We start from the raw sequence: 25,795 nt of genomic DNA on the forward strand, positions 1-25,795 counted from the left end.
CCCCTTGCCTCAAGAGTGCTTTGTTTTCTTCAAGGTAGGGCCTCACCTTAGTCCAGGCTGACCTGGTATTCACTCTGTGGTATCAGGCTGGCCTTGAACTCAGCAATCCTCCTACCTCTGCCTCTTGAGTGCTGGGATTCAATACATGAACCACCAAACCCAGCTATTTTTTTTTTTTTTGAGGTAGGGTCTCACACTAGCTCAGGATGGATGGCCTTGAACTCATGGTGATCCTCCTTTCTCTGCTGCCCGAGTGCTGGGATTAAAGGCATGAGCCACCATGCCTGGCTTAAGATTAATTTCTAAGACTACATCAAATGCAATAAAGACAGACTTACAAGACTGCCAATTCCTCTGTCTTGCTTCATCATAAAACTGACGTAACACAAGAAAGTCAATAACATCTGGCATATCATGATATCTAAAAAAAATAATAATAATTAATAATTAACACTGTCAACATAGGGTACAACAGCAAGCAGTAATATCCAAAATAAATAGGATAGGAATAACATATATAAAGTTAAGTCTTTGATTAGCCATGTTTTTAAAAGATTAAAAGAAACCAATGGTTTTGTTGTGGATTTTTTTTTATTTTTTTGTTTATTTTTATTTATTTGAGAGCGACAGACAGAGAAAGAGGCAGAGACAGCGAGACAGAGAATGGGCACACCAGGAACTCCAGCCACTGCAAACGAACTCCAGATGCATGTATCCCCTTGTGCATCTGGCTTAAGAGGGTCCTGGGGAATCGAGCCTCAAACCAGGGTCCTTAGGCTTCACAGGCAAGCACTGAACTGCTAAGCCATCTCTCCAGCCCGGTTTTGTATTCTTAACACAGGATTTCACTACACAGCCCAGGCTAGCCTCCAACTCTCATGCGCCAAGCCTCCCAGAGGCTGGGATTATAGGTTTATAGTACCATTCCTGGCAAGAAACCAATGAATTTCAATAATGTATCTTATTTAACCCAACTTTTCTATGTAGGGAAATATTTTTCCACTTTTTTTCTTTCTTCAGTCTCTAAAATGAACTGAGTACATTTTTATACACTCAATTCAAATCAGCCACATTTCAAATATTCAACATATTCAACATATGTGACTAGTAGCTACCATCTAGCAAATTACTCTTAAAATTTTCTCAAACCTGAAGCCAGAAACAGTTTTCACACAGGTTAGAATTTTCTGCCCAGATAAGCTTCATGGAAAATTATACATGCAGCCAGGTGTGGTGGCGCACACCATTAATCCCAGCACTTGGGAGAGGGCAGCAGAAGTAGGCGGACTGCTGTGAGTTCAAAGCCACCCTGAGACTACATAGTGAATTCATATATATGTATATGTATGAAACGGAATGTCACTGCACGACCACCGCCAGAGGATGTCCTCATCCAAAGCCCGACACGCCCCTTTGGCTGCCCACAGTGATCTACGGGCACCCTGCCTAATAAGGGAAGAGTAAGTACTAAGTAATATGGGAAGACCTGACTCTATGAAAACATAATAATACATACCTAATAGAGAAAGATTTGTCAGTAAGTCTTCCAGTTGCAGGATCTATAAATGCCAGTTTGAGGCAACAGAGTGTAGGTGGCCCAACTTCATATCTTATTCCAACTATTTTGACCAACTCTTGATCCTTCAATAGACATTTTTATAAAAAGTGGTTAAAATAATATATGCACTCTTGAACTATTTTCTTCCTAATACATTCACAAAGGTAGTATTGTAGGGAATTGACTATATATTTGCTGACCTGTTGTAATCAGTAGTTACAAACGGTGTACAGGAAACACCTTAAACAGAGTATCAAATGAATTTGTTTATTTTTTTTTTTAATTTTGTTCATTTTTACTTATTTGAGAGTGACAGAGAGAGAGAGAGAGAGAAGGGAATGGGCGCGCCAGAGCCTCCTGCCACTGCAAACAAACTCCAGACACGTGCGCCCCCTTGTGCATCTGGCTAACGCAGGTCCTGGGGAACTGAGCCTCGAACCGGGGTCCTTAGGCTTCACAGGCAAGCGCTTAACCGCTAAGCCATCTCTCCAGCCCCTCAAATGAATTTGTCATAATACAACCTCTCTTGCAATCTGCTTCTTGATATTAAGTAGACAAGAGGCATATCCATTAAACAAATGTTGCAAATGATCATCCAAAACAATCCTACTTACAAGAATATACCTAGCTCACTGAAAAAAACTCTGTTGCAGCTGAGCTACAAACCTCAATGTAGACCAGCTGACAGAAAGCTGAAAAAAAGCCATACTGCATGCAATTGAATGGGAGAGAGACTAAACAGTGGACACTGCAAGCCTTAAATTTGGCCAGCCAGGCCAAATGAGCCAATGGGTACAATAGTGGCACGTCTGCATGGTGGAAACCAACTGCCCTCTAATTGGACTGGAAGCCTGCTCCATGGGAGGCAATACATCCCTGATACTGAAAACTTAAAACAGGGGTAGTCATGAGCCCTAGGGGTGTAACATCTGCTGGTATCTGGCTAAATCTATGTATTATGCTCACCAAACTGAACAGTAAGCAGTTCTCTTAATGTTCATACTCATATATTAATGCTACTCTCACTTTTGGTAAGAGAACCTTCTCTTTTCAGATGACAGTGACCTTGGGATGACTCAGAAGGCATCATGGTGCTGAGAAGTGACAGAGGAGTGCTCAGCACTAAAATATCTCTATCACATCTTCCAAGGCTCAGGGTCCATTGCAGAAAAGGTGGCAGAAAGAATGTAAGAGCCAAAGGAAGGGTAGGACTCCTTACAACGTGCTCCCTCAGACACAAAATAGCCTGGATATCCATGACCTCACAGTGCCTGACACTACCTACACAAGACCATAAGATGAAGAAAAGATCATGACATCAAAATAAAAGAGAGACTGATTGAGAGGGGGAGGGAGGAAATTACCATGGGTTATAGTCTACAATTATATAAATTGTCAATAAGAAAATGACACCAGGCATGGTGGCACACACCTCTAATCCCAGCACTCAGGAGGCAGAGAAAGGATCACTGTGACTTTGAGGCCACCCTGAGACTACATATTGAATTCCAGGTTAGCCTGGGCTAGAGCAAAACCCTACCTGAACCCGCCCCCCCAAAAAAAACAATTATAATAAAAAAAGAATATACCTAGCAATAAATCCAACAGAGATGAAATACCTCTACAATAAAACAGTAACACACTAAAACAAAAGCTTACAATGACATAAAAAAATATTCAAAGATGGGATGGAGAGATGGTTTAGAGGGTAAGGCACTTGCCTGGCAAGCCTAAGTACCCAAGTTTGATTTCCCCAGTACCCACGTAAGCCAGATGCAAAAGGTGGTGCAGGCATCTGGAGTTCATTTGTAGTAACTAGAGGTCGGGCATGCCCATTCTCTCTTCCTCTATCTGCCTCTCCCCTGCAAATAATAAATAAACAATACACAAAGAAACCATGTGTGGTAGTATACACGTTTAATCCCAGCAGGCAAGAGGAGGATCACCATGAGTTTGAGGCTACACAGTGAGGTTCCAAGGTCAGCCTGGGCTACATGAGACCTTGTTTCAAAAAAGACCAAAAGGGAAAAAACGTTTTCAAAGTATCCTCCATCCATTAACTGGAGAAATAAATGAATGGTGATAGCAAGCCCTTTCTAAACAAAGAAATCTACAGTCAGAGCAACCCCTATCAAAGTAGCAGGGATTCTTCAGTAAAGAAATCAAACAATCTGAAAGTCCATAGGAAACCTCAGAAAACCTCAAACAGCCAGAAGTAGAGCAAAAAAGAATAAAACAGGATGCATTCTTCTACCTGACTTCAAAATATATTACACAAAATCATAGTAATTCAAACAGCATAAAAACACACATACAGCAACAAAATAAAAAAAAAAAGAGCTGAGATGTCAAACCATCTATCTGCACCACAAAATCTTTGATAAAGGTACTAAACATGCACTGAAACAAGAAAAAACCTCGAAGAAATCAGGTCAAGAACATTGTGGACAAACTGTCATCCATCCAAGAACATCCAAGGCGGAGGTAAGCAGGACGGTCAACTAAAAACCAAGCTGAGCTACAGAGAAAGACCATGACAGACAACAGACAGACAGAGATAAGGACAAGGAAAGACAGAGAGGAAGAGGGCAGGGAAAGGGACTAAGGGAGGAGAAAAGGAGGGAAGGAGCGAGAGAGATTATGCTAAACACTTAGATCAGCATATAAATGAAAATAAATGACTTTCTGTGGTGGAGGAGGTCCTCGGTTCAGCCCAGGCTAACCTGAAATTCAGTGATCCTCCTCAGATCCGTTATCGTTTACAATATATAAACACCAATTCAAAAGTGACTCAAGACCTCAGTGTCAGAGCTGAGACGATGAAGAAGAAGCAGAACTAGCACACCAGGGTAGAGCTGGGAGCTCCTGGACATGACGTCAAAAGTCCAGCCCATGCGCTGGGGAGAAGGCTCCACTGTTTAAAGGTGCTTGTTGGCAAAGCCTGGTGACCTGAGCTCAATTTCCCAGTTACCCATGTAAAGCCGTATGCAGAAAATAGCATATGCATCTGGAGTTCATTTGCAGTGGCAAGAGGCCCTTGCTGCTCATACGCCCCCCTACCTCCCTCACAAATAAAAAAATAAATTTTTCCAAAAAGCACAGCAACAGAAACAAAACAAACACTTGGTGGTATGTCCAACCAAAATTTCTGCACAGCAAAGGAAACACAGTAAAGAGAAGCCCTAAAATCTATGAATCTGACAAGAAGTTCACGTCCAGAAAGCATAAGAAACTCGAAAACTTTACCAGCACACTAAGTCCATTACAAAGGGGAAACAGACCTATGTGACCCAGAAGAGAAGATACTCAACTGGCCAAAAAGTACATAAAACTCAACATCACCAGTCGTCAGGAAAATGTACAGCAGGGGAAGAAGCAGGAGGCAGGCAGCCCGGCCCTCCATGAGTCTGAGATAAAAGGATAGCCTTGAATTCAAAGCCAGCCTACACCACACAGCTAAAGTCTGTCTCACAAAAACCAATCAATCAAGTAAAAAGAGTAGAGATCATTTTAGTAAGGATGTCTACTGTAAAATGCACTAAAGTTAACAGGTGCTGGCAAGAATGGGTATTGAATGGGTATTGAATAACTCTTTATACATTGTTGGTGGGTTTGTAAACTACAGCCATTATAAAAAACAGTTCAGCCAGGCGTGGTGGTGCACGCCTTTAATCCCAGCACTCGGGAGGATTGCTGTGAGTTGGAGGCCACCCTGAGACTACATAGTGAATTGCAGGTCACCCTGGGCTAGAGTGAAACCCTACCTCAAAAAACAAACAAACAAACAAAAAAACAGTTCAGAGGTTCCCCCCAAAATTTTTAGAAACGGAGCTATGCCACAGCACTATACTTTATACCAGAATGAAGCTTGTCTAAATAGCCCGGTTAAGGCATATTATAACCGTCTGCACCAAAGAATATGACTAAGCACTTCAGCACTATGCTGAAAGGCCATTTTACCAGCAAACACCAGCCAAAACCACAAATGTAGAGAGTATGTACTCAACTGACCATGAAACAGACACTGTGAGCAAAATAAAAGAATCATTTTGTTCATCCTCAACTAAAAGCATGCTCAGCATATCCACACATAACTAGAAATGACCAAAACTTTCCAAAAGTGTGCTTATAGCAAGTATGCAATATGAAAATACCAAATCAGCTGAAGAGTATTCACTGTAGTTGCGTCCACAGTATTAAAACAAGAGACATAAACCTCCAAATGGACATAAAGCCAAATTCATAGCAACAAGCCGAATAATTAAAATGGCATTTTTGTTGTAGTCCTTCAAAATATCAAGTTAGGTGTTGGTGTGTGTATATGCAAAAACACCATAGTAGGGTGTCGCACGCCTTTAGTTTCAGCACTCAGGAGGCACAGGAACTCTGTGAGTTCAAGGCCACCCTGACTACATAGTGAATTCAGATCAACCCAGACTGGAGACAGACCCTGGGGGGAGGGGGGACTTGTAAACACAGATAACTACCATTGGTTTTGATTCTTTTCTTTTAGCTAAATGTAATTAACTACAAGATCTTGTGTCATAGCCCAAAACAAAATTCACATCTCTCCACCACAGTTATCTGGGGAGGTCACTCTCCCTGGGCTCTGGGCTCTGGGCTCTGTGCAGGTGGCCTAAGGGAGCACAGGCTCTGCCCCGTGATGGAAATGAAGACTGGCCTTTTGACTCTGGGCCTGCATATTCCTATGACTTCTCAGAGTCCAGTGGACAATGACTGAGGAAACAAATCATACAGGAAACAACGTAAAGAAAATTCACTGTCTCATTTCTTCCCTAATGTATTCAGGCTGGAAAGATGGCTAAGGGATCAAGGCATTTGTTTGTAAAGCCTAACAACCAGTGTTCAATTCCTCACGTCCCACAGAAAGCCAGATGCATAAAGTGGCACATGCATCTGAAGTTCATTTATGGTGGCCAGAGGTCCTAGCATGTACACACAAACCCTTGCTTGTGTGCTCTCTCTCAGAAGACAAATAATTTAAAAAAGAAAATGCACCCATTAGTCATTCAACAAACAAATTCCTTTCTTTTTTCCTTTCTGCTTTTTGAGGTAGGTCTCGCTCTATCCTAGGCTGACCTAGAGCTCACTCTATAGTTCTAGGCTAGCTGCAAACTCTGATTCTCCTGCCTCTGACTGCAGAGTTGTGGAATATAAGGTATGCACAACCGTGCCCAGCTTCAACAAATAAATTCTAAGCAGCATGGACATGTGAGCTCTACACAGTCATTCATGAATGAATGCACTGTGACTTCATACACTTTCCATTACAGGGCATGTAAATTTCTCTACTTTTTGTTTGCATAAATAGTAAGGTACAACTGCCTTGTTCATAAATTCAAGCATTTCTAGTGGTCTCTTAAAACTATCAGAAATATGGGCTGGAGAGATGGCTTAGCGGTTAAGCGCTTGCTTGTGAAGCCTAAGGACCCTTGTTCGAGGCTCGGTTCCCCAGGACCCATGTAAACCAGATACACAAGCTGACACATGCATCTGAAGTTAGTTTGCAGTGGCTGGAAGCCCTGGCGCGCCCATTCTCTCTCTTTCTCTATCTACCTCTTTCTGTCACTCTCAAATAAACAAAAACAGAAACAAAAAAACTACCAGAAATAAAGTCACCACGTTGAAATGTTTAAACTGTTCATCTTTAATTCTCATTGCCAAAATATCCCAACAAAACCTAGAGAACAGCTGGTGGTCCTGATAGCTCATACATGTAATCCCAGCACTCAAGTAAATTCCCGATCTGCCTGGAGTACAGTGAGACCTGGCCTCAAAAAAGGGGAGAGAGGGCTGGAGAGATAGCTCATCAGTTAAGGTGCTTGCCTGTAAAGCCTAAGAACCAGAATTCAATTCCCCATACCCATGTAAGCCAGAGGCACAAGGTAGCATATGCATCTGGAATTCATTTGCAATTGCTAGAGGCCCTGCCACACCCATACACTTTCTCTGTACCTATTTGTAAATAAATAAAATATTTTTTAAAGTGGGGAGAAAAGGAAGAAGGCAGGGAGGGAGGAAGAGAGACAGGGAGGCAGGGAGGGAGGAAAGCAGGAAAGAAAGACCTAATCAGCATTTTGAATAACTTTAAAAAATAAAAGCCTTAAAGGGAAGAGAAAGGAAGGGAGGAGGGTACTTAATAGGTTGATATTGTATATATGTAAGTACAATGATTGAGATGGGAAGGTAATATGATGGAGAATGGAATTTCAAAGGGGAAAGTGGGGGAGGAGGGAATTTCTGTGGGATTTTTTTTATAATCATGGAAAATGCTAATAAAAATTAAAAAATAAATAAATAAAAGCCTTGGCTGGGTATGGTGGTGCAAGCCTTTAATCCCAGCACTCGTGGAAGGCAGAAGTAGGAGGATCGCCATGAGTTCAAGACCACTCTGAGACTACACAGTAAATTCCAGGTCAGCCTGGGCTAAAGCAAGACCCTATCTCAAAAGAAAAACAAAACAATAATACAGGGCTGAAGAGATGGCTTAGTGGTTAAGGCACTTTGCCAGCAAAGCTAAAGGACCCAGGGTCAATTCCCCAGTACCCACGTAAAGCCAGCTGTACAAGGTGGTTCATGCGTCTGGAGTTCGTTTGCAATGGCTAGTGGCCCTGGCCCACCCATTCAGTCACATTCATTCTCTCAAATCAAAAACTGTAATATTGTTTTAAAACAAAAAAAATCCTCAACTGGGAGGTGTGCTCCGTGAGTAAAGCGCTTGCCTCCCATCTGAGTACTTGAGTTGAAATTCTCACACCTGACATAAAATCTGAAGCTGTAATCTGTAATCCTAGGAGAATGTCCCAGAAACTCTCAAACTGACTGGTGAACAGCAAGACTGCCTCAAGTGGGGTGGAAGGTGAGAACCAATCCAAAAGTCGTCCTTGCATGTGTATGTGCACACGTGCACTCACCAACAAAAAATTACTAAATTAGTATTCTGAAAAATCTTTGAAGCCTGATAAAGTGTGGATTTTTATTTAAAATATTTTTATTTGCCGGGAATGGTGGCGCACACCTTTAATCCCAGCACTCGAGAAGCAGAGGTAGGAGGATTGCCATGAGTTCAAGGCCACCCTGAGACTACAGTGAATTCCAGGTCAGCCTAGACAAGAGTAAAACCCTGCCTTGCAAAACCAAAAAAAAATTATTTATGGAGGGGGGTGGGAGCAGATAGAAAGAATGGGTGGACCAGGGCCTCTAACCACTGCAAACACCAGATGCATGCACTCCCTTGTGCATCTGGTTTACATGGGTACTGGAGAATCGAACCTGGGTCCTTAGGCTTTGCAGGCAAGCACCTTAACCAGTAAACCATCTCTCCGGCCCCAGTATTTTCCTTAAAATAAGAAAAAATTTTAAACTGATTAAGTATTGAAAAGGTCAAGTTGTTTTCTTATAACACAAGAGTTTTAATTTCCTTCCAGTTTTTGCCTCTTTTGAAAGTCTGTCTTCTGTGTAACAACACTACATCTCTATGCATCAATATGTCATGACTTCATGACTAACCTACCCTAAGAACCAGTTTTCTCCATGGTTCCTTGTTAGGGTTCAGTTCATAAATATTATTTCTTCTGACAGCCTCAATATAAGCTTCATGACCCTGTCGGAAATAGATGACCTGGGAAAGAGAAGTAATCATTTAGATTTAATAGAAAGCTACAGAACAATGTAAGTTTTTCATATTCATCACTTTAAATGCATTACTCTGACCTCATCTCCCATCTGAGGGACAAAAGGAGACTTTCGAAGTGTGGTGTCTGTTATCCAAACGGGAGGATGAAACTCATATAAATGTTCCATATTCACAAGCTCTGCTGAAGTCATCCTTTGCAAATTCTGCCAAAGGGAAGGGGAGAGACTTGTTGGTAGAAGAGTGTCAACTCATACTATTTAATTGGAAAACAGGAACATCATCATCATTCAGAGTAACTATTTTTGGTATAAACATTAAAGGTGTTTTTTTTTTCTTTTTCTTTTTCAAGGTAGGGTCTCATTCTAAGCACAGGCTGACCTGGAATTCACTATGTATGTAGTCTCAAGGTGGCCTCGGACTCATGGCAATCCTCCTGCCTCTGCCTCCATGTGCCACCATGGCCAGCTAAGGTTTCCTTTTTGAACACACACTTGGATCCTTAATACACTTAGAACCTATCACTTCTACAACACGGTAGAACTAACAAGATCTGCCCTAGCATTACCTCCTGAATAGCTAAACATACTTCAGGTCACTTTTTTTTTTTTTTAAATTTGAAAGTGACGGACAGAGAGAGAGAGAGAGAGAGAGGCAGATAGAGAAACAGAGAGAACGGGAGCGCCAGGGCCTCCAGCCACTGCAAACAAACTCCAGACGCGTGCGCCCCCTTGTGCATCTGGCTAACGTGGGTCCTGGGGAATCAAGCCTCGAACCGGGGTCCTTAGGCTTCACAGGCAAGCGCTTAACCGCTAAGCCATCTCTCCAGCCCCTCAGGTCACTTTATATACCACAACCAGGGGCTAATATTCAGCCTAAGTCTTCCACACACTCTGCTAAGACTACCACTAGGCGTTACCTCCCTGTGCATACTTTCCTTGAGACAAGGTCTCATGTAACCCAGGCTAGACTGCCCCTTACTATGAAGCTGAGAAAACTGAACTCCTGATTCTTCTCCTGAGTGCTGGGATTATAGCCTCGCACGACACACCAGCTTTGTGTGATGCTGGGAATGGGCTCCAGGGCTGTGGCATGCTGGGAACGCACTCTGACCCACTGCACTACATCCCAGAAGTCCGCCTGATTTCAGGGTTGTTTTGTTTTTTGAGGTAGGAATTCACTATGTAGTCTCAGGGTGGACTTGAACTCATAGCAACCCTCCTACCTCAGCCCAGCTACCTTGAATTCAGAGTTTCAAGCCTAGTATTGGTTAAGTATAACCAAAAATTCCTAGGCTGGGTGTAATGGCACATGCCTTTAATCCCAGCACTCAGGAGGCAGAGGTAGGAGGATCATAATGAGTTTGAGACTATCCTGAGACTACATAGTGAATTTCAGGTCAGACTGAGCTAGAGTAAGATCCTACCTCAAAAAAGCAAAATCCAAAAAATATTTTTTACACTTGGTCTTTCCTCTACCTATAGGAAGAGATGCATGGGACAGGGAGCTGAAGCCAGCAAAGACCACATAAGTAAGTTTAGTAGGTACACCATTCAGTGCATCCATGCTCATAAAGCTCTCCAGATGGCAGCACCCCAGCTAATATACTGGGACCTTCAAAAACCCAAGCCACTTAACAAATCAGGTCTCAAATTCCTGGTCTGCCAAAGCATGAAGTGGTAAATATTTGTTCTTAAAGGTATCTAATTTGCCAGCCATGGTGGTGCACACCTTTAATTCCAGCACTCAGGAGGCAGAGATAGAAGAACGCAGTGAGCCGGGCGTGGTGGCACACGCCTTTAATCCCAGCACTTGGGAGGCAGAGGTAGGAGGATTGCCATGAGTTCAAGGCCTCCCTGAGATGACAGAGTTAATTCCAGGTCAGCCTGGACCAGAGTGAGACCCTACCTCAAAAAACCAAAAAAAAAAAAAAAAAAAAAAAAGAAGAACGCAGTGAGTTCGAGGCCTCCCTGAGACTTCATAGTAAATTCTAGGTCAGCCTAAGCCAGAGTGAGACCCTACCTCAGAAAACAAAAAAAAAAAAAAAAAAAAAACCTAATTTGGGTTTGAGAGATTGCTCAGTGGTTAAACTGCTTGCCTGCAAAGCTTAAAGACTCGGGTTTAATTTCCCAGGACCCACATAGGCCAGATGCACAGAGAAGCACATGCCTCTGAAGTTTATCTGCAACAGTTAGAGGCCCTGGCGCGCACGCACACACACGCACTTGCTCTCGTGCTGACTCACTCGCTCGTGCTCTCTCTGTCTCTGCTTGCAAATAAGTATTTTTTGAAAATACCTAAGTTTAGCTGGGTGTGGTGGCACACGCCTTTAATCTCAAGTTCAAGGCCATCCTGAAACCACATAGTGCATTCCAGGTCAGCCAGGACTAGAGTGAGACCCTACCTCGAAAAACCAAAAGAAAGAGTTTTAGGAATCTTTGACAACACAAGACTTGGCATTTATAAATCACCATTACCTGCATGAGATGAGCATCTACGGGGCACATACAGTAAAGGAAGAGGTGCTGTTAAAGGAAAACTATGAGGACAGAGCACATCAGATAAAAATGGAGAGTGTGCTGCTGACAGAGAGGAAGCTGAGAAAAACATTTTCAGACTGGGAAGAGCGTTAACACTGCTCCGAAGAGTGCAGATGGAGAAGGGATGAAGAAGTACTGTGGCAAACTTAAACTACATGTCCACGTAATTACCAGACACCTGACCAATCAAAAGTGAGGCCTGAGGCCCTGGGTTCAATAATTCTAGGAGTACAAAAGGAAAAAAAGGGAAGGGAAGATGTGGTGGTTTGAGTCAGGTATCCCCTATAAACTTAGAGGTTCTCTAGGTTCCCAGCTGATGGAGATTTGGGAATTAATGCCTCCTGGAGGGAGTGTGCTGTTGGGGGCAGGCTTATTATGGGTATTACAGCCAGTTTCCCCATGCCAGTGTTTGGCACACTCTCCTGTTGCTATGGTCTACCTGATGTTGCCCAAGGGGTGATGTCCACCCTCTGTTCATGCCATCGTTTTCCCCTGCCATCGTGGAGCTTCTCCTCAAGCCTGTAAGCCAAAATAAACCTCTTTTTCCCACAAGCTACTCTAGGTTGGGTGATTTCTACCAGCAGTGAGAATCTGACTGCAACAACAGAAGGGGAGAGGAGGAAAGAGAAGAGGAAGGAAGGGATGAAATGGAGAAAATAAAACAAACTGGGCATGACAGCAAACACCTTTAATCCCACGTGAGGTTAATTAGCACTTGAGGCCAGTCTGGAACTGCAGAGTGAGTTCCAGGTCAGCCTGGGCTACGAGTGTGACCCAACCTTTAAAAATGAAATAAAATAGAACTTACAACTTCTCAAAGACTTCTAATTGCTAGATATAGAAGACACCACAGCTATAAAAGTAGTAAAACATAATAAATTTTATTATACTTTTCTTACCTCCTTTTTAGGCTTACTTTCTTTTTTTCTCTTCCATCTTCTTTTTGGAGGAGATAAATTCTCTGTAGACATTTCATCCTCTGAGCTACTGCAGAATCGGGTAATTCGTCGGCGACATGACATTCGTAAAGGTGGCTGCAAGTTGATCCCTGCATCAGCTGTCCAATCTGAGTATCTAGATGAAGAGTCACTGGAAGAAGAGAGTTTTAAATTGCATGGGACCAGGACCTAAGACTAACAACAAGTTCATCACATAACACTGAGGGGAAAAAGAAGAGAGAAGATGGAAAGAGGCAAGTGAGATCCTAGTAAGATTCCACTTGAACATCCTGCACACAACACACACCATCAAGACTGAGTAGAGGGCTGGAGAGATGGCTTAGCGGTTAAGCGCTTGCCTGTGAAGCCTAAGGACCCCGGTTCGAGGCTCGGTTCCCCAGGTCCCACGTTAGCCAGATGCACAAGGGGGCGCACGCGTCTGGAGTTCGTTTGCAGAGGCTGGAGGCCCTGGCGCGCCCATTCTCTCTCTCTTTCCCTCTATCTGTCTTTCTGTCTGTGTCTGTCGCTCTCAAATAAATAAATAAAATATTAAAAAAAAAAAAAAAAAAAAAAGAAAGTCACTGGCCTAAAACAAAAACATATATTTTAAAAAAAAAAAAAAAAAAAAAAAAAAAAAAAAAAAGACTGAGTAGAATGAAGATCTAACAAGGAAGAAGACAGAAATCTTCAGCAAAACTGGAAAGGAGGAATGTAACTACTTGGAATTGTTTTGGAGGGAAACAGGGAGCTGGCTTAGCAGTTAAAACATCTTGCTTGCAAAGCCAACTGTCTGGGTTCAATTCCCCAGTACCCATGTAAAGCCAGGTGTGCAAAGTGACACATATAACTGGAGTTCACTTGCAGTGGATTTTTTGTTTGTTCGTTTGTTTTCCAAGGTAGAGACACACTCTAGCCCAGGCTGACCTGGAATTCACTATGTAGTCACAGGGTGGCTTCAAACTCTCAAGTGTTCTTCCTACCTCTGCCTCCAAAGTGCTGGGATTATAGGTGTGCACCACTACGCCTGATGGAATTTTTTTTTTTTTTTAAGTACAAATGGGATCTGATCTAACAAAAGGCCTAAAGACAAAAAAAAAAAAAAAAAAAAAAAGAGCTGTAGAAATGGCTTAGAGGTTAATACGCTTGCGTGCAAAGCCAAAGGACCCAGGTTCGATTCCCCAGGACACATGTAACCCAGCTGCAAAAGGTGGCACAATGCGTCTGGAGTTTGTTTACAACAGCTGAAGGCCCTGGCACGACCATTCTCTCTCTGTCTCTTTCCATAATTAAAAAAAAAAAAAAAAAAAAGTTTTTTTTTTTTTTAAAAAAAAAACTCCCGGGCTGGAGAGATGGCTTAGCAGTTAAGCGCTTGCCTATGAAGCCTAAGGACTCCGGTTCGAGGCTCGGTTCCCCAGGTCCCACATTAGCCAGATGCACAAGGGGGCACACACATCTGGAGTTCGTTTGCAGAGGCTGGAAGCCCTGGCGCGCCTATTCTCTCTCTCTCTCCTTCTGACTTTGTGTCTGTCGCTCTCAAATAAATTAAAAAAAAAAAAAAAAAACAGAAGAAAAAAAAACTCCCCTTGCAGGAAAACTGTAATTTTATAGAAATTGATTATACAATACCCTAAATAGTCCTATCACCACCAAAAAGGCTACAAAAGGCAGAGAATAATGATTTGAACTGGCATCACAAGCCATCCATGGGCATGAGAAACCAAGGAAGCATGTCTAACACCACCTAACAAAAATCTGCAGTGATCAATTTCTTCCCAAGTGAGTGATAGGACAGAAATCCAAAAGAGTAGTTAACCTTAGCCACACCCTAGGAATCAAGCAGTCAGAGGAAAGCAGAAAATTCTTACTTATCACCCACAATTACCTTAGCTTCATGAAAGAGAAAAAGATAAGTCTCCACTGGGGTCACTCTTGGTCCAACTATCTACCTCTATAAATAAAGCCTCAAAAGCACACTTTTAAAAAGAAAAAAAACCACAATTCTGAAAAGTATTATGAGCCAAGCATGATGGTGCAAACCTGTAATCCCAGCACTTGGAAGGTAGTAGCAGGATCACCGAAGTCTGAGGCCACCCTGAGACTACAAAATGAGTTCTAGGTCAACCTGGGCAACAGCAAGACCTACCTCAAAAAAAAAATATTGCCAGGCATGGTGGCGCACACCTTTAATCCCAGCACTTGGGAGGCAGAGGTAGGAGGATCACCACGAGTTCGAGGCCACCCTGAGACTACATAGTGAATTCCAGGTCAGCCTGGGCTAAAGTGAAACCCTACCTCAAAAAAAAAAAAAAATTGTGAAGTAATTACAAAAATCCTAAAATCATGCATTTTATATAGATTAAAAGCTCCAAAAAGGTTGAGATAAAAGCTAATGAAGGAGCTGGAAAGATGGTTCAATAGTTAGCTTGCTTGCAAGCCTGACTGTCTGGGGTCAATTCCCCGTTACACATGAGAAGTCAGACCACACAAAGTGGTGCATATGGCTGGAGTTTCATTGTAAAGGCAGGAGAGGCTCTGGCACACTCATACACCTATACCCCCCATCCACCCACTATATCTTTCTCTCGCTAATATATAAATATTCTAAAAATTTTTTTTAAAAAAAGCTAGCCATAGTGGTGCATGCTTTCAATCCCAGCACTGGGGGGAGAGAGGTAGGAAGGACCACAGTGAGTTGTGAGGCCAGTGTGGGACTACAGATTATGTTCCAAGTTGGCCTGAGCTACAGTGAGACCATATATTGAGAGGAAAAAAAAAAAGCTAATGAACAAAGACACAGTAGAACTGTTTGACAGGCATAGTTTCAGTTACACAGCTCTGAAAACTAACTGTAAAACAAATTAAATACATTAAACTTGTCAAACTGCACACTGAAATAGTATTTTTTTATTTTTATTTATTTGACAGAGAGATAATGAAAGGAGAGAGAGACAGAGAGGCAGATAGAGAATGAGCACACCAGGGCCTCCAGCCATTGCAAACAAACTCCAGATGCATGTACTACCTTGTGCATTTGGCTTACATGGGTGGGGGGGGGGGGGAGGTCGAACCTGGGTCCTTTGGTTTTGCAAGCAAGTGCCTGAAGTGCTAAGCCATCTCTACAGGCCTGAAATAGTATTTTTATGTTATGTATATGTCATGACAATTCAAAGAAATTCTTTTAAAGAACAATGTTCAAAAACATAACTCAATTCCCCATAATAATGGAGCAAAAGAAGAGCAGAAAGGAGGCAGGGAGCAGATGTCTACGGTTTGGATCATGAGACTACCATCAAAACAACAACAGGGCTGGAGGGATGACTTAGAGGTTAAGGTGTTCGCCTGCAAAGCCAAAGAACCCAGGTTCAATTCCCCAGGACCCACATAAGCCAGATGCATGAGGTGGCGCATGCATCTGAAGTTTGTTTGCAGTGGCTGGAAGCCCTGGCTTATACATTCTATCTCTGTCTGTCTGTCTCTCTCTCTCTCTCTCTCAAATAAATGAAACTTTAAAAATAAAAAATAAATAAAAGGCAACAAAGTTTGGCAATCTCAAGGACATGGATGTGGGAGGATATCTGGCCATAGGTATAAGGAGAAGAAAGATGAATGATCAGGTTCCTGGCCTAGACATCTCATAAGATGAAGCACATATTTCATAAGGCAGACAATATATGGTGACATTCTGGTTGTCCTGAAATCTGGATCCTTAATTTACAAAAAAAAAAAAAAGTTAACATTCAAGAATAATACATTAGGCCAGGCGTGGTGGTGTACACCTTTAATCCCAGCACTTGGGAGGCTGAGGTAGGAGGATTGCCATGAGTTCGAGGCGACCCTGAGACTCCATAGTAAATTCCAGGTCAGCCTGAGCTAGAGTGAGACCCTACCTCAAAAAGCCAATAACAACACTTTGAATGCTCTTTGGAAATGCAGCCAAGAAAAGGTTACTATTTTAGCCTGCAATACTAAGTACTGCTGAAAGTAAAAATCTTCAAGTCAGTCTATAAAGAAGTATTATTCTCTTTTCAAATATATTTAAAGCTCAACCTTTAGTTGTTCTATAGCTGCAAACTTTGGCTTCCTGAATACTATTCAAACACAGTTCCCGTCCAAAGCTATGAATAACACACTCAAAAATCAAAACAAGACGGGCGTGGTGGCGCTCGCCTTTAATCCCAGCACTCAGGAGGCAGAGGAAAGAGGACTTCTGTGAGTTCGAGGGCACCTTGAGACTACACTGTGAATTCCAGGTCAGCGTGGACTAAAAAGCAAGACTCTACCTCAAAAAAAAAAAAAAAAAAAAAGTAAGAAAAATAAAAATCAAAACAAAAAGAGATACCTTGAGCTTTCACTGTAACTCTCACTTTTTCTGTCACTTTTCCATTCATCATCTTCTGAAGAGCAGGAACCTTCACTGGGATCACAGGAAGTCTCCTAAGTTGTGAAGTGAAACAAAGATCTTGATCCCATAAGCACACTCCACAGAAATGTACATAGTCATCCAGACACCAGAAATACCTAAGAAATGACTATAACAATTGGCAAACAAAAATGCAATTAGGGAGCTGGAGAAGATGGCTTAGTGGTTAAGGCATTTGCATGCAAAGCTAAAGGACGCAGGTTCGATTCCCCAGGTCCCGCATAAACTAGATGCACAAGGTGGCACATGTATCTGGAGTTCTTTTGCAGTGGCTGGAGGCCCTGGCGCGCCCATTCTCTTTCTCTCTCTCAACCTCTTTCTCTCTCTAATAAATTAAAATTTAAAAAAAAATATACATATATATTTTTATTTAAAAATGCAACTAGGGGGACTGGAGAGATGGCTTACCAGTTAAGGTGCTTACGTCTGGAGTTCGTTTGCAGTGGCTGGAGGCCCTGGTGCGCTAATTCTCCGACCCCACCCCTTTGATTCTCTCACTCTCAAAGAAATACATAAATAAAAATAAAATTTTTAAAAATGCAATTAGGTAAACTTTAAAACTAGCTTCTTGGGGGCTGGAGAGATGGCTTAGTGGTTAAGTGTTTGCCAGTGAAGCTTAAGGACCCCAGTTTGAGGCTTGATTCCCCAGGACCCACGTTAGCCAGATGCACAGGGGGGCACATGTGTCTGAAGTTCATTTGCAGTGGCTGGAAGCCCTGGCATGCCCATTCTCATTCTCATTGTCTCTCTCTCTCTCTAAAATAAGCAAAAACTTTAAAAAAAAAAAAAAACTAGCTTCTTGAGCTGGAGGGATGGCTTAGTGGATAAGGCACTCACCTGCAAAGCCAAAGGACCCAGGTACAAATCCCAGGACCCAAGTAAGTCAGAAGCACAAGGTAGCACATGCTTCTGGAGTTCATTTGCAGTAGCTAAATGACCTGACACACCCATTCTCTTCTCTCATAAATAAAATTAATATTAAAAAATATAGCTTCTTTATTAAATCCTTACTTTTTTGGGAGACAGTAAAATAAAAAGCCTCATAGAGCTCAGGCTGGCCTCCATCTCATTCTATAGAAGAAGATGGCCCAGAACTCCTGATCTTTCTCCACATACCAAACACTTGTACTACAGGAATGCACACCACACTGGCCTTCTATGCACTTACTCTTAGCAAAATAGTTGCCACTAGGCTACTGCACTGCTGCCACGCAGCTGACCATGGCTCTGCGCATGGCAAAGCCATGGAGCCGCTCTCTCTCAGTTGCGGACTGTGCTTTAGAGGTGTGTATGGTGCGGTTTTACTTTTCAATCTATTATGACATATGATGGTCAACATCTTTTCATATTGGCCATCTGTTTATCTTTTTTTTTGTTATCTGTTTATCTTCACTGACAAGGTCACTATTTGATCTTGTCTTCCCTTTTTTTTTTCTTTTGTTTTTTTGAGGTAGGGTCTCACTCTAGCATAGACTGACCTGGAATTCACTATGTAGTATCAGGGTGGCCTCGAACTCACAGAGATCCTCCTACCTCTGCCTCCCAAGTGCTGGGATTAACAGCGTGCGCCACCACGCCTGGCCTTTGTCTTCCTTTTTTGTTGTTTTGTTTTACAAGGTAGGGTTTTACTCCAGCCCAGGCTGACCTGGAATTCACTCTGTAGTCTCAGAATGGCCTCAAACTCACAGCAATCCTCTTATCTCGGCCTCTGAGGTGCTGCCTATTTTTTAATTTTTATTTACAAGCACAAAGAGAGAGAGAGAAAGGACAGAAAGAATGGATGTTCCAGGACCTCCAACCACTGCAAACAAAATCCAGATGCATGTGCCACTTTATGCATCTGGCTTTAGGTGGGTTCCAGAGAATGGAACCTGGGTCTTTAAGGCTCTGCAGGCAAGCACCTTAACTGCTAAGCCATCTCTCCAGCCCCCTTTTCCTCAGATTCCTCAAAAGAAGAAATACAAGACGGGTATGGTGGTGCATGCCTTTAATCCCAGCACTAGGGAGGCAGAGGTAGGAGGATCACCATGAGTTTGATGCCACTCTGAAACTACACAGTGAATTAGCCTGAGCTACAGTGAGACCCTACCCTCAATAAACCAAAAGGGAGGGGGAGGGGGAGGGGAGGAGAAGGAGGAGGAGAAGAAATACAGGTGGCAAGTAATAAGTGCTCTCTAATTGGACTAGAGACCTGCTCCACAGGTGGGAATACATACCTGGTACTGAAAACCTATGACAAGAAGGTCATGAGCTCTATGGATGTAACACCTGCTGGTATCTGGCTAAAAACATATCATGCTTATGAAACTGCCCTGAAAGCAATTATCTTAAATGTCCATACACATGTATTAATGCTATTCTCACTTTTCGGTTAAAGAAGCTTCTCTTTTCAGATGGTGGTGACCTCTGGAATGACTCAAAAGGCACCATAGTGCTGAGAAGTGACAGAGGAGTGCCCAGCACTGGAAACATCTCTATCACACCCTCCAAGGCTCAGGATCCATTGTGGAAAAGGTGGCGGGAAGAACATAAGAGCCAAAGGAAGGGTGGGAAAGCTTAAGGCAATCTTCCAGGCACAAAAAGGCCTGGATACCCACAACTTCGCAAAGCCTGGCCCAACCTACACAAGACCATCATAACAAGAGGAAGATGATGACATCACAATAAAAGAGAGATGAATTGAGAAGATGAGATGGAGAATGGATTTGTGAAGGGGACAGTGTGGGAGAGGAGGCAATTATCATGGTTTATTGTCTGTAATTACATGGGCATGGTAGCACGTGCCTTTAATCCCAGCACTTGAAAGGCAGAGATAAGAAGATTTCCCTGAGTTTGAGGCCACCCTGAGACTACATGATGAATTCCAGGTTTGCCTAAGCTAGAGTAAAATCCTACCTCAAAAAAACAAAAAAATTTTTTTAAAGTTTAAAAAAATTGTGGGCCTAAACAGATGGTTTAGTGGTTAAGGCACTTGCCTGCAAAGCCAAAGGAACCAGGTTCAATTCTCCAGTACTCACACAAACCAGATGTGCAAGGTGGCACAAGCATCTGGAGTTCATTTGCAGTGGCTGGAGGCCCTGGCAAATGTGTGCGCACACTCTCCCTCTCTCTTATAAATAAATAAAATACTTAAAAAAATTTATTTAATTTGTGGGCCAAGGCATGGTGACAAATGCCTTTAGAATTCAAGGCCAGCCTAAGACTACATAGTCAAGTCCAGGGCAGCCTGGGCTGCAGCGAGACCCGACCTTGAAATAACATCTTTTCCAAGGGCTGGAGAGATGGCTCAGTAGTTAAGGTGCTTGCCTGAGAAGCCTAGCCACCCACACCTGAGTCCCCAGTACCCACATAAAGCCAGAAACTCAAACTAGCACTTTCATCTGAAGTTTGTTTACAGTAGCTAGAGACCCTGGAGCACCCATCTTCTCTTTCTTTTCTGTCTGCATGCAAATAGATACAAAATATTTTACTTCAAAGTTTGTTAAAAATTCCAGCCATTCAGCATAGGTGAGACAGAAAGTCATCCCATAAGAGAAGCTTCTATTTTCAGATGGTAACAACTGAGTGACTCAAAACTGGCCGCAGTGCTGAGATGTGATGTAGTGCTGGGAAGTGAGGGTGTAGTGTGTTCAGCACTAAGTGAGACATCTCTATCACACCCACCAAGACTCAGGGACCATTTCAGAAAAGGTGGTGGGAAGAAAGTTAAGAGCCAAAAGAAGGGTAGGACTGCTCACAACACTACTGTCCAAACACAAAGAGGCCGTGGTCAATTCATGGCCTCCTGGTGGCTGACACGACCTGCACAAGACCTGTGCAGTAAGAGGGGAAGAAGAAGGGTTCAGAAGAGAGGGATCAGAGAGGGAACAGTGAGCTATGGGGGAGGATTCTGATCCTGGCATATTGAAGAAGGGGTTCAGAAGAGAGGGATCAGAGAGGGAACAGTGAGCTATGGGAGAGGATTCTGATCATGGCATATTGTATATATTTATGGAAATTGACAATAAAAATTTTTAAATTCTAGCCAGGCCTGGCGGCACATACTGTATCCCACATTCAGGAGCTGAGGTACAGAACAATGAGGCTACCGTGGACACACACAGAGTCTACGCCTCCAAAACAGAAGTGAACGGAGCTAGAGAGCTGGCTCTGCGCTAAAAGGAGCTTCCTTGCAAAACCTGCCTAGCAAGGGTTAGATTCCTCAGAACCCACATAAAGCCAGATTCACAAACTGGTGTATGCATGTCACATTTGTTTGCAGTGGCATGAGGCCCTGGCAGGCCCATTCTCTCCCATTCATTCATTCTCTCCCTCTTTCCTTCCAAATAAATTATGATTAAATTTTTTTAGTTGAGCCAGGCATGGTGGTGAACACCTTTAATCCCAACACTCAGGAGGCAAAGGTAGGAGGACTGCTCTTACTTCAAGGCCACCCTGACACTACATACTGAATTTCAGGTCAGCCTGGGCTAGAGCAAAACACTACCTCGAAAAAAAACAAACAAAAAATAAAGAAAGAAAGAAAAGAAAGAATTTAAAAAATTGTTTTTCGAGCCAGGCATGGTGACACACGCCTTTAATCCCAGCACTCAGAGACAGAGTTGAATTCTAGACCACCCTGAGACTACATAGTGAATTCCAGGTCAGCCTGAACTAAAGTGAGACCTTACCTAGAAAAAAAAGTAAAAAATAAAAATTGTTTTTCATGGTACAATTAGCATGGTGGCGCACGCCATGAATCCCATCCCTTGGGAGGTAGAGGCAGAAGCAGCACAGTGAGTTCAAGGCCAGCCTAAGACTACGTAGTGAATTCCAGGTCAGCCTGAGCTAGACCAAGACCCTGATGCAAAAAAAAAAAAAAAAAAAAAAAAAAACCCACAAAAAGTCAAAGTAGGTACAGAGAGACATGCGCCTATGGTTTCAGCAACATGGGAGGCAAAGGACTGAACCCAAGAACTACACAGCAGCATGACAAGCACAGTAAAAACATGTCTCTTTCCCTCAGCTAGTATCATGGGCTCAAAAATCAAATATGAAATTTCCTCTTTAATTTCTGGAGAATAAGGTTCTTTCACATTAAATTGGGATATAGTCAAAGTAAAGAAGTAAGACAAACTCAGGCACTGGCTTGTAATTGCAGCTATTGGGAAACAGGAAGAGTATAAGTACAAACCCAGCCGAGGCAATTCAGGAAGACCTTAAAACTACAGAAAACAAAAGAGCTGGGCATGGTAGAGGCAGAGGTAGGAGGACTGCCATGAGTTTGAGGCTACCCGGAGACTACATAGTGAATTCCACGTCAGCCTAGGCTAGAGCAAGACCCTAACTCAAAAAAATAAAATAAAAATAAAATTTAAAAATAAAAACGAATTATAAAGCACAGGATACACATGTAGCTCAGTGGCAGATCACTTACCTAACATATATAAGATCCCAGGTTCAATCTCCAATATCATGCACATATGCCCAAAACAATTAAAGACATTCATTTAAAATCATCAAATAAAGTTACTCTACTCACATGTCTTACAGAATCTGAAGATTCATTTCCAGAAGATAACTCATGTTGATCTGTATTTCTTCTATTGTAAGTTGGATATTTACGCCTACAAGTCCTTTGTCTAGACTGTGACACCAAAACCTTAGGTTCTGACTAAAACAGAGACACATGAACAATATCAACAAAATGAGCACTGTATCAAGTTCACAGAAGAATGTAAGGAAACAAATACAGACTTAAAGGTGGTTTTTTTTCCTACAACAGATGGTATTTTTATTATATATTAATGCAATTAGTACTGATCCTATTTCTTTTAATCTTTGTGTGTGGCTTTTGATTTTATTTTTAAAATATTCTTATTTCATGGTTTTAGGCAAATAAGTACAGATGTAACAATATAGATAGGATTTTTTAAATTTAGCCACTGCGTTATCACATTTTTATCAAATAAAGGCATCTTCTTTTTTTTTAGTTTATTTGAGAGCGACAGACACAGAGAGAAAGACAGATAGAGGAAGAGAGAGAGAATGGGTGCGCCAGGGCCTCCAGCCTCTGCAAACGAACTCCAGACGCGTGCGCCCCCTTGTGCATCTGGCTAACGTGGGACCTGGGGAACCGAGCCTCGAACTGGAGTCCTTAGGCTTCACAGGCAAGCACTTAACCGCTAAACCATCTCTCCAGCCCTCAAATAAAGTCATCTTTAAAGCCAGCCAAATAAAGCTACTACTGATTTCAATATTCAAAAAAGCATGCCACTCCTCAAAGGCATAAATGAAACAATGAATAAAATCACTCACTTCTTAAGCTGATCAATTTCCTTTTTACTTTATTTGCAAGAAGGGAGAGAATTAATGGGTATGCCAGGCCCTTCTGACATTGCAAATAAACTCCAGACACATACACCACTTTGTGCATCTGGCTTTACATAGGTATTGGCCAACCAAACCTAGGCCCTCAAGCCTTGCAAGCAAGTGCCTGTAACAGCCAAGTCATCTCTCCAATCCTTTAAAAAAAAATTTTATTTGCAAGCAGAGATAAGAAAATGGAAAGCTGACCAATTTTCAATAGGTGTTACCTGACAAGGCATTGTAAACATTTCAACATTAATGGAGAAGGATCTTAAAATGAACTGTTTCCTCAAACTTGACAGCTGTTATTTTGGTTAAACTCCCAGTACCCAGTTTCCTAATTAACAATAGGTAGAGATGGGCTTCAACTTGCACTAACAGAAACATCTTTTTTAAATCACTCTAGCTGGGTGTGGTGGTACACGCCTTTAATCCCAGCACTTGGGGGGCAGAGGTAGAAGAATTGCTACAAGTTCAAGGCCACTTTGAGATTACATAGTGATTTTCAGATCAGCCTGGGCTACAGTCAGACCCTACCCCAAAAATCTTAAATGAAGACAAGATAAAAAAGAGTACTGTGACAGACTAACTCATACATTAAGACTAATTAGATTTGCCAGAAGATTGGTAATGTGAGAACCCCTAACCTGCAGGTTAACTACAGAATAAACTCCCAGAACAAAGCCCTTCCTCATAGGCTTAAACAGTGGCCATAGGACAAGCCAATCTTCTGTGGGGACCAAAGACATCCATCCCATGGTTCCAATCTTATCTATCATCAAACATTCTCTCAAAGAAAACAACGATACATATTTGGTTTTATTCTCAAGCCCAAACCAGATATGAAAAGTTAGACCAAACAAACCATCAATGGCAACCAATGGATACATGTGCCACTTCTCACAATGTGTCTTCCCAAGAATCATTAACATAAAAGCTCCAGCCACTGCAAATAAATTCCAGACACATGCACCACCCTGTGCATCCGGCTTATGTGGGTCCTGGAGAACTGAATCGAGATCCTTTGGCTTTGCAGGCAAACGCCTTAACCACTAAGCCATTTCTCCAGCCCCAACTATGATTTTTTTAAAGGATGACTAAGGTCAATTGAAAAAGTAGACAAGAGGTGGGCATGGTGGCACATGCCTTTAATCCCAGCACTCAGTTGACAGAGGTAGGAGGATCACCATGAGCTAGAGGCCATCCTGAGACCACATAGTGAATTCCAGGTCAGACTGAGCTAGAGTGAGACCCTACCTCGAAAATCTGAAAAAAAAGAGAGAGTGAGTTGGTTACCTATGGAAAGGATACAGTGGCTGGCTGAGAATCAGCACATAGTGCTCTTGATGTCCTGGTAATTATTCTTCCCCTGAGGGGTCATTAGACACTGACCTTCAAGGATCTTTTAATACTAGAGTACCTGGCTCAAGTTTTCAAATTATTTATTCCTAAAAACTGTAGCCTAAAGTCAGACCTAAAACTTTAAGCAGTAAGCACTGTACATCAGCAGTTGCTGACACTGTTCCAAATCAAGTATCTATCAATTCAGTTTCACTCTACTTTTCCCGTTCCTAAGAATACAAAATTTAAGTTACCTTTTGTGAGAGCTGAAGAGTCTTCCTTTTTCTTCCTATTACATAGAGATTTCTTTCCTCTTCACCTTTCTCTATTCGAAAGGCCTCCAAGTTCCTACAAAATTATAGCTATAGTAACTGAAGTGATATAAAATAGCACAAGTTAATCATTCTAAGAACCAAACATTTATATAACTTTTAACTTCACACATAAAATTCTTGACGTTGAAACAAAACGTACAGCTGGACGTAGTACCTCCAGTCCCAGCATTACAGAGGCTGAGGCAGAAGGGTCACCAACAAGTTCAAGACCATGCTGCAATCTACACATAGCTACAGAGCCCGAAGTAAAACTCCATAAAATTGAACATAAGTCAAACAACAGTATCAGCTACGTCTTTTGTTTCATATTTAATATAAAAACATCCATTAGCTTGTATTCTGATTGGCCCTATTTGAACTAAATGAAAGTCAGACATGGTAGTGTATACTTTTAATCCCAGCACCTGGGGAGGCTGAAGCAGGAGGACTGCTGTGAGATCAAGGCCAGCCTGAACTAGAGAGGACCAAATCAAATGGGATCTCCCGAATTAGGTACTCAAAGTATCTCCATGATTTTCTCTGAAGAAAAACAAAAGTAGCAATCCTCCCTATCTGAACTTGTTCAACTCCAAGTTTCATGCCCCCTTGGGCATCTGGCTTATGTGGGTCCTGGAGAATCAAGCCATGATCCTTTGGCTTTGCAGGCAAACACCTTAACCAC

The 25,795-nt window shown here is 42.3% G+C and overlaps 1 protein-coding gene and 1 non-coding gene across 4 annotated transcripts in view; one reads left to right on the forward strand and one right to left on the reverse strand.

Moving 5' to 3' along the window:
* Brwd1 (bromodomain and WD repeat domain containing 1) overlaps positions 1–25,795 on the reverse strand; it is a 134,054-nt gene that overhangs the window by 51,961 nt on the left and 56,298 nt on the right. For all 3 annotated transcript variants that reach the window (XM_045149804.1, XM_045149806.1, XM_045149805.1), the window contains exons 20-27: positions 25,054–25,147; positions 22,632–22,763; positions 17,030–17,124; positions 12,652–12,841; positions 9,293–9,418; positions 9,093–9,200; positions 1,517–1,641; positions 339–421 (exon numbers count right to left, since the gene is read on the reverse strand). In XM_045149804.1, coding sequence (XP_045005739.1) covers positions 339–421; positions 1,517–1,641; positions 9,093–9,200; positions 9,293–9,418; positions 12,652–12,841; positions 17,030–17,124; positions 22,632–22,763; positions 25,054–25,147 — 953 coding nt within the window. The remainder of the gene's footprint in view (positions 1–338; positions 422–1,516; positions 1,642–9,092; positions 9,201–9,292; positions 9,419–12,651; positions 12,842–17,029; positions 17,125–22,631; positions 22,764–25,053; positions 25,148–25,795) is intronic.
* LOC123461251 lies at positions 6,130–6,325 on the forward strand. The gene has a single exon (XR_006637540.1). It is a non-coding gene; the product is annotated as a small nucleolar RNA SNORA73 family (small nucleolar RNA).

Source organism: Jaculus jaculus, chromosome 5, assembly GCF_020740685.1.
Source record: "Jaculus jaculus isolate mJacJac1 chromosome 5, mJacJac1.mat.Y.cur, whole genome shotgun sequence".
Taxonomy (NCBI): domain Eukaryota; kingdom Metazoa; phylum Chordata; class Mammalia; order Rodentia; family Dipodidae; genus Jaculus; species Jaculus jaculus.